Raw genomic sequence first — 10,501 nt, forward strand, 5'->3', positions numbered from 1 at the left:
ATAAATATATATGTATATACACATACTAACACATAAATATATATGTATATACACATAGTAACACATAAATATATATGTATATACACATACTAACACATAAATATATATGTATATACACATACTAACACATAAATATATATGTATATACACATACTAACACATAAATATATATGTATATACACAGTAACACATAAATATATATATATATAGACATGGTAACACATAAATATATATGTATATACACATACTAAACACATAAAAATATATGTATATACACATAGTAACACATAAATATATATGTATATACACATATTAACACAAATATATATGTATATAAACATATAAACACATAAATATATATGTATATACACATATAAACACAAATATATATGTATATAAGCATATAAACACATAAATATATATGTTATACACATATAAACACATAAATATATATGTATATAAGCATAGTAACAAATAAATATATATGTATATACACGTAGTAACACATAAATATATATATGTATATACACGTACTAACACATAAATATATATGTATATACACATACAAACACATAAATATATATGTATATACACATACAAACACATAAATATATAGGTATATACACATAAACACAAATATATATGTATATAGATATATAAACACATAAATATATATATGTATATACACGTAGTAACACATAAATATATATATATATGTATATACACGTAGCAACACATAAATATATATATATATATTACACATAGTAACACATAAATATATATGTATATACACATATAAAAAGAAATATATATGTATGTAAGCATATAAACACATAAATATATACTGTACGTTATACACATATAAACACAAATATATATGTATATAAGCATAGTAACAAATAAATATATATGTATATACACGTAGTAACACATAAATATATATTTATATACACATATAAACACACGTAAATATATATGTATGTAAGCATATAAACACATAAATATATATGTATATACACAGTAACACAAATATATATGTATGTAAGCATATAAACACATAAATATATATATATGTATGTAAGCATATAAACACAAATATATATGTATGTAACAAGAAGTGGGGGTAGAGATAGCGCTGAACAAGGGGGGATCCTAAATGTAAGATATAAATACAGTATATAAATATAATAATAATAAAACACCTGCCCAAATATGTAGCAGTTGAAAATAAAATGCAAAAAATATATATATATGCCCGTAGAGAGTATGTAGAAGTATATATATGTTAGGATATCTTACTAATAAACATATAGATACAGTTAGATACCATTTCAATAATGTAAACAAAGATGAATGTTAGTCCATTATATATAAATATAATCACACCATGAGTATCCGGTAGGTATAGCACTTACTAGAACAAACCGCAATCATATGAGGTAAGTTGCTTCATCTACAAGTGGGGGACTTCCGGTAATATCAGGTGGAGACGACTGGAGACAAGATGTATGTATTCTTCTCCCCTTGGAGTATAGCATGTAGAACCAGGCGGAGGCTTGTTAGAGTTCTCTCCATATATCCAATGGATTATGCAGAGTGAGAGACAAAGAAAGGGCACATAGTGTAATACAGTTTATTATAATATAAAAAGTATAAAAAGGACAAATGGCCACTCACATTAAAAATCCTCAAACATATGAGGCATGCATAAAACACTTAGACAATGTCTGTACACCACGGTCAGTCAATAGAATACTGTTGGTACTTCTGTAAGAACTAGGTACCAGTCCAAAGAGAAACCGTTCCTCCAAACACAGGTAGGTAATAAAAGGTAACACAAGTTATTATAATGTCTGCAGCTAAAATACCACTCGGATAACAGTTCACAGTATCAGTACAGCTTTATATAATCCCAAAGAAATGTCCCTTACGCGTTTTGAAGGCTATGTTGTCCTTCTTCAGAGGGTCTTTTTAAAATGCTATGTTTCAAACGTCCAATATCGGTCCTTAAAAGCCAGGCGATACGCCCCTGTGTCCAAATTCTTTCTACTGATTAGTTGAAGTCAGCAAACGTCAGGACGTATTTACGTTCATGATGTATGCGTTGTTACGAATGCCATACCACAGGTTAGGGTTTGGTGACGTCATGACGTTTTAGCGTACATGACGTGTTAGTTGATACAGTTACCATGGCAACTCACGGATTATTATTTCAACTGTATATAAAAACATTCGGAAGTATATTATGATCTAAAATCCCTTTGTATACTTTAAAAATTTACTCAGCGCCATAAATACTTGACTGTCCCTTGTTAATTGTGAATAATGGATAAAAAAATGTATACCTACAAAAGCTTATGCATAAATATACATATGGGCGTTTGTCATAGCAACCGTTTATGTGGCAAAGTATATAGTCAATATGGAAATATTCGTCATCTGGAGGAATATGTGCTCCTATACATATATATTTTGATACTTCCTATTGGTATTAAAACGCATTTAAGACTGGAGATTTGTTAAGAGTGTTCTTAGTTTAGTCTGAATATAATATTATGTGCTTTTCTTTATATAATTAATTTTTGTATTTAGATGTTTCTTTATATATATATATATATATATATATATATATATATATATATATATATATATATATCTTATTGTGTTTATTTTGTTTTTAATCTTTAGGTTTCTTCTCACTTATGGTTAAAAATAAAGGGGACCAAAAATCCCTGAGTATAGTAAATACATATATAATAGTGTGCACATATTTCATCTTTATACTGGTAGAGCATTAGCAAGATCTATAATTGTAAAGTTAATAATAGAGAAAGTCCCACTCTAGTCTGGACGTTTCCTTGTTTTGTATAAGGTTCAACACACGGTCCATTAACTGGGTATAATATATGAGTGTGTATCCTTTTAACATATAGTTCTTTTGTAAATGGTATTAGGCTTCTGTAATCCCAAACTAGAAGACATGTATATATAAACATACATACATACATACATATGCACATATACATACATACATACATACATACACACATATCCCCATATACTTGAGAATCTCCCAGTATAATGACATATAGCTCTTATCTATTCAAGGAAAGCTGCTAGGTCAATATCCTTATTGAGACCCTTTGGGTTCATAGTCCCAAATTGGTGGATCCAGAAGGTCTCCCTTCTTCTTAGATGTAATCGTCTATTGACCCCTTATGGTGCCTTTTTGATGTGCTCTAGAATGGTTCCTTTAAGGCATTTGGGGTTTTTACTATGATAATTTCTGTAATGGATGGGTACACTATGGGTCTTTTCCCCTCCTTCTATATTTCTAATATGCTCTAAAAGTCTCTTCTTGTATGGCCGTGTAGTATGTCCTATATATTGTAGCTTACAGCTACACTCCAGGAGATATATCACATGATCTGTTTTACAATTGATTAATGTGGTGATATTATGTAGCTTATTATTTGATGTTGATGTTACTTGTTTAGTAGGTTTGTTTTCACCATAATGGTGTAGACATGCTACGCAATTTGACCTATTGCATTTGAAAAACCCAATAGACTTGGCCCCTAGCCAGTTACCCTTAGCTTTGTCATTCTCTTTAGGTTTGAGCTTGTTAGGAGCTATTATGGACTTTAAGTTCCTATTTTTCCTGGGGGTCTCTTATCTCCGATATCTTTTAGTAGGGGATCTTTGGATAAAAACATTCCAGTGTTTTCTAAAGATTTGTTCTATCTCCCTGGCCCCTGTGTTATAAGTTGTTATGAAGGTTACTCCCCCATTTTTCTTGTTTTTCTTCTTTTTATGTGTGTTCTCTAATCTACCAATTCCTAAGAGGGTGTTTCTATCCATCTTTTTGGCCTTTTCATATGCTTTTCTTAGATTTTGTTCATTGTATCCTTTATGTAGTAATTTAGTCATTAGGAGTTTTGATTCGTCTTCAAAATTCACTATTTTTAGAACAATTCCTGTTTAGTCTTTGGAATTGACCAAAGGGAATATTATTTATCCAGTTGGGATGGTGTCCACTTTTGGCATATATGTATATAAGCATATAAACACATAAATATATATGTATATACACAGTAACACAAATATATATGTATATAAAAGCATATAAACACATAAATATATACGTATATACACAGTAACACAAATATATATGTATATAAGCATATACATATATATTTTTATTTTGCTGCCCAATGCTGTGCTGCACTAGCTGGATTGCCATGTCTGACAGCATAAGAACAAGGCTCCCATGGGAGCCTACGGAAGCGCACTCTCGTGAGCGCAAGGCTTCCAGGCAATGAGAACACAAGGTCACGTTTGCATTGCACCTGACTTGTAATACCAGAACACATAACTGGTATTACTAAGTGGAGCGCATATATTTCACTTGCGAAAGCGCACTATTGCGCTCCACTCGTAATCTAGGCCTATATCTTTGTGTGTTTTTATATACCAGTAAGCTTTCATTAACTAATGGCCGCTTACCACCATATTTAGTGAAAGTAGGAGACTGTATTATTTAAACTCTTATTAGAGATAATCGCCATGACCTAATTTTCCATACAATATCTGTTCATACAGGTCAAGCCATACATGCATGTACACGATTATAAAAAAATAGGGTCATTTTGGAAGTTAAAGCACATTTTTGGTGTCTTCTGTGCGCTGCTCATACTGCTGTATTTCTGATTAATAGTGGACAGGACACAATAAACACTGGGGGAAAAAATCTTTAAAAAAAAATAATTTTATTTATAGCTAGAAGATTAGTTTTCAACAATACCATTTCACACAAGTTCCATCTCTTGTAATCCTCCTCTGTGATTGGTTAATCATTTGACCCCTTGATGCCTGGAGAGGGCTGCAATAGAATGCATCAAGTAATCGGCAATCAAAGGGATAAGCATTGACTTTGTTAATTTGATTTAAGACAAATCACAAAAGTTACAATCAGAAAAATCACAAAACTACTTGTTTTATTATTGTGTCAATTTGAAATATATATTAGTATCTCTCATTAAATACTTGCAGTATATATATATTTATATTATTTTTCATTCCACAACCTGATAATTAAATCATAAAATATAATATGTACAATGTGTATGAATTCCTTGTTCAGCATTTAAGGGACAGTCTACTCCAGAATTTGTATTGTTTAAAAAGATAGATAATCCCTTTATTACCCATTCCCCAGCTTTGCATAACCAACACGGTTATATTAATATACTTTTTACCTCTGTGATTACCTTGTATCTAAGCCTCTGCAGACTGCCCCCTTATCTCAGTTCTTTTGACATGCTTGCATTTTAGCCAATCAGTTCTGACTTATAATTAACTCCATGGGAGTGAGCACAATATTATATATTTGGCACATGAACTAGCTCTGCCTAACTGTGAAGAAACGGTCAAAATGCGCTGAGATAGGAGGCAGTTTTTAACAGTTTAGAAATCAGTTTGAGCCTACCTAGGTTTAGCTTTCAGCAGAGAATACCAGAACAGAGTACATTTGATGATAAAAGTAAATTTTAAAGTTGTTTAAAATTTCATGCCCTATCTGAATCATGAAAGTTTAATTTTTGACTAGACTGTCCCTTTAAGAAGTCTGAAAAATGTCCATTTTGTGTTTTTAAAGTACATTTGTCAGAACTTTATGAGTGACCAATTACTTTATAGGACACTGTGAGCGAAAGCTGCTGATCTACTGTCACAGTATAAGGAGCTAAGCAATTGTGGTCCCTTAGCTGTCACTAAGACATGGAGAAGGGCATCTTTGTAATTACCATGTATTATTTTTTTCAATATCTATGGAGATAAAGATAGACTATTGTAAACCAAAGATGGGGCTGATTTTAAAACCTGGAAAACATATATTGTATTTAAATTCCTGAGCTGGGGATGAGATGTCTGCATATAAAACACATCCCATTAGCACAGCACAACTTGTATCTATTCACAGTAACTGACAAGAGCTGCACAGTATATGAGCAATAATAACCTCACCTACTGTGCACTGTTGCCTAAAAGGACATAAAAGTGCAAAGTGTCAGAGTATTTTAGAATTGCTCTATTAACCCCTGCAAAGGGTAATGTCAGCTAAAGAACAGCACCACTGGGAGCTAGCTGAGCACATCTGATGAATCAATGACAAGAGGCATATGTGTAACCACCAATCACCAGCTAGCTCCTGAGCCTATCTAGGTATGCTTATCACTAAAACATAAGGCAGTTTACCAACAAAATACATTTGCTAACAGAAGTAACTTTAAAAAGTACCTTAAAATTACACACTCTGTGTGTAAAAAGTTTAATTTTGACTTTAATATCCCTTTAAAACAGAATTGAGGTGTTAAACACACAGTGAATTGTTGCTTCTGATTAGCATTGCTAGTCCTGTGATGAACACAGCTTCCATGATTCAGATAGAGCAGCGGTTTAAGTATCTTTTTCATTTACTACTATTATCAACAATGTTTCTTTGTTCTCTCGCTATCTTTATTTTAAAAGCAGGCATGTAAAGCTTAGGAGCAGGCCCATTTTGGGTTCAGCACCCTGGATAGCGCTTGCTTATGGGTGGCTACATTTAGCCACCAGTCAGCAAGCGCTACCCAGGTGCTGAACCAAAAATAGGAGTAAATTAGAAATGTACTTAAAATTGCTGCTCTATGTGAATCATGAAAGAAACCTGTTGGGGTTTCATGTCACTTTAAGAGTTCTGTCAAAGACAAAAAGAAAAGTAACAAATAAACACTGCAATAATTAGCAGAAGATAAAATCTTTCACAGTGCAGTGAAATTTACCATTGTTTTTGTCAGTACCTATAATTTGTATAGCCTAGAACCAGCCCAGCTGCTATATTTACTGTGTACTTATGGTGTCTATCAAATGTCACATTAACTTTTTAACATCAAGAACAGTCATTAATATTGAGATGGACCTGCCACCTCTTTAACTCTTTGGTGTCCGGACACCTAATCAGTTGCTCAAAACCATAAGCGTTAGCAGCTACCCAACATAATGGTTTATTAGACACATACAAGATTACGCTATAATAAAATGATCAGAATGGATTATCTATTTTGGAGATTGTTTCCTGGATACAGTTCCAGGACCCTTTGCCAGAATTTACAAATCATCCATATATGTTCTGTTGTAAATATCAGTTGCTGTTTTTCCGAGGCTTCTTTCCCAAAATGACTGAGACTTGATTGATCTCAGAGGTTCAGGTGAACTTTCTTTTGGACTAGTCAATGCTAGATGAGGTTTGCCATACTAGAAGTTGTGGTCTGGCGCTGGTTGGCATTAAGGTGTCCAGAGATACTGAACACACTTATGTTCCTGGGGTTAAAGCGAGCGGAAGGATAAGATTTGCAGTTTGTCACTATTGCATAGACCAGAACACCAAAAAGAATTGTTGCCCCCACTACAATAAGAGTTATTCCCACAGTGTGCATGGTTACCAGCAATGGGGATAAACCAGGTGTCTCATTAGTGAATGACAGTATCAAAAGTGCAACCCCACATACAAGAATTATGATACCACTCAAAATAAAAACTAACGTGTCGGAAAAGCCACCACTTTTTAACATCTCTATACGCTCGCGTCTTTGCACGCACTGCATGTCCTGCACAGCAGAGCTCAGAAGTTGTTTCAGTAAGATCAGTAGTGATAATAAACATAGTATGGCTCCTACAACTAGTCTCCATTCACCAGACCTAGTGGTGGTGGTGGAGAGGAGGACGATACCTCCGATGCCAGTTAATAGGATGAGAAGAACTGACAAAGAGTAACACATTATAGACTTTACAGGTTCATTGAACCACCAGAGTTCCATGTGCTCCTCTATGACATCATTCTGCATTCGTCCTGGGTCAGGAGGGGTCCGGGGTGGAGGTATTGACTCCATTTCCGACATTTAGGATGTAGAGAAACAGGAAAGGATTCAGTCTATAGAAGACAGTCACAGGCCAAGATGACACATTACAAGTATCAGACCCTTTATACTGAGTACAAGTCTGTTGGCAAAACAAAACACACAGCCAAGGTTTAGGCTATAGCTGCAATTTCACATTACACAGGCAGAGCTTGTGTATAGGAATGTGTATTATAACAGGATGTCATACGCAGGTATTCAGTTATCCCAACTGACAGACAGGCAAGGAAGGGCTTCATCTCTTCTATCAGTTCACCTGCAAGACACAAGAGTAAAAATGTGAATACAAAACAGAGATATTGCATTCTTTGGGTACATTGCTTAGAATTAACAGATCACTGGATATTTAGGGAAAAAGAAAAGATACATTTTGTTGCATTACATCTCATTTGTGATTTAGGGCACATTCTCAGGGTAGCTGTCGTATTAATTAGATATTCAGTTTATTTTACCAGATCATTATTTAACAAAGAGAGCAATAAATAATATGCAGAACAATAAAAAGTGTATACACATCAGAAGAGCACTGTATTAAGGAATTAGATAACACATACATATGTTACATACCTTGCACAATTGAGGATGATGGTTTTTGTGATCGGCCTCAGTGTAGCAGAGAATGTAAAACACAGTGATAGAGGCTTTGTATAGCAGACTGTACAAAGATCCAACAGAAAAGAGACCATTCCAAGCCACACTGACTTTCTTATTGATGTCACTGAGTCTGACTATTGTCCCCAACTGTTCTCCCTGTCACCAAGTTTCTCTGTCTGAAGCATGACAATGAAGGGGAGGGGCTGGCTGTAACCCTTTATAATCCCACAAGACGGATATAGTAACAAAGCGAACCACACACACTGCATCCTCCTGACTTCTAAATTAGTCTAAATTGTTTTCTTTTAAGGCCAAATGATCTACCCATGTTCAGTTCTCTCTGCTATAACAATGTATATCTCTTAGTCCCCTGTGAGACCAGTAACATAAAAATACCTACGTCCTATGTCAGGTATACTTATCTATGCTTTAATGCAACCTATTCTGAGTAGTTTGTTTAGTTTGTAATAAACTCATAGTTAAAAAAACAAACAAAAATCTCAGCACATTAGGGAACACACTGCAAAGTGCACATTGTGCAAACCTTGGATTTAATTTTTAAAATATAAATCATGATTATTGCAAAATTATCCCCATAATAGTTTCAAGGGACAGTAAAATCAAATGAAACTTAAATTGATTGGATAGAACATGACATTTTAGTACAAAGCAGATTTGATAATAGACATATGTTGGAAAATTGTTTTATATCACATGCTCTATCTGAATCAAGAACATTTCATTTTGAATTTACTGTCCCTGGAATGTTCCTTTAAAGATTTAGTTTTTTTAATAATTCAGGTTATTCTTTGTTTCTTCTCTAACAAATATAAGGGGGCACACAGTCAAAAAAATAAATGTCAGTACCAAAGACCTACTCATAATGACTTAATAATTTGCCTAAATGTATAAATATTAATAAACAGATGGATAAACATAGATAACGTAGATGTGTAGATAGATAGATAGATAGATAGATAGGTAGGATGAGTGGGGGGAAATATATCTATAATTGGGGAACCTATGTCTCCATGCACCTTTTATGTCTCATTTCAGTGTGAAAATAAATGTATTAGCTTTGGATTTTGTTGTGTTATAGTTCTGAACGCTATAACAGGAATTTATTGTGCTAAAATGTTACAATAAAACCAAGTTAGCAGCAACAGTTAGTACAGACTAAACTTATGTTCTCTTTCATTATGTGGTAAATACAAACCCCATTATAAAACCACTTCTGGCATTTTTCAAATAAGTTACCAAATGTAACAAATGAATGAGTCATTAGCATAACCACTGTTCATTGTGTCCCCAGCAGGTTTAACTGTTGTAATCTGTGTATTCTTTTACATTGTCTGTAAAGGTAAATCACAAATAACCTAATGCTCTCTGCAATTACAGTAAACTCTCAATTAACCGGCACCCATGGGGATTGGTAGATTCCGGATAAGTGTATTTCTGGTTGCTATTAAAAATAGGCCTAACTAGTTCTATAACCCAGATTTTACTATAAAAGCTCTATTTACTTGATACTGTATTAATATTTAAATACTTATTGTACTTTTGAACTTTGACGATTATCCCTTGTTCATTGAGTACCCATGATGAAAATAGCAATACCTAAATATTGTATATACATAGAGAGAAGATAAGCGGGTGTGCTCTTCCTGCAGCCTCAGCCAATTTGAACAGGCATGTTCTTGAGAACAATGGGTGAGGTTGTAATGAGCAACAGTTAATACTCTGCAGCTGGTACAAAAAGTAAATGGGAACATAATAAAAGGGAAATTCATTTTACAGTCCCTTTAATAAAATGATACACTCCTGTTTTATCTAACTGTTGCATCTTTATGCTTTTCCTTCCTGTATATAATGCTGAGGAGAGTGTAATTATTTCAGACTTCATGAGACGCTGTTGAATGTGTTTTATGCATGTGTGTGTATGTATGTATGTA

At 33.5% G+C, this 10,501-nt stretch overlaps 1 protein-coding gene across 1 annotated transcript in view; it reads right to left on the bottom strand.

Annotated features, from left to right (window-relative positions):
• Window positions 1–4,752: 4,752 nt before the first annotated feature.
• The window catches only part of TMEM125 (transmembrane protein 125), a 29,456-nt gene continuing 23,707 nt past the window's right edge, over window positions 4,753–10,501 (bottom strand). The window contains exon 2 of the mRNA XM_053693611.1: window positions 4,753–8,211. Coding sequence (XP_053549586.1) covers window positions 7,275–7,937 — 663 coding nt within the window. The 5' untranslated portion in view covers window positions 7,938–8,211 and the 3' untranslated portion in view covers window positions 4,753–7,274. The remainder of the gene's footprint in view (window positions 8,212–10,501) is intronic.

The sequence above is a fragment of the Bombina bombina genome, chromosome 10 (genome assembly GCF_027579735.1).
Source record: "Bombina bombina isolate aBomBom1 chromosome 10, aBomBom1.pri, whole genome shotgun sequence".
Taxonomy (NCBI): Eukaryota; Metazoa; Chordata; class Amphibia; order Anura; family Bombinatoridae; genus Bombina; species Bombina bombina.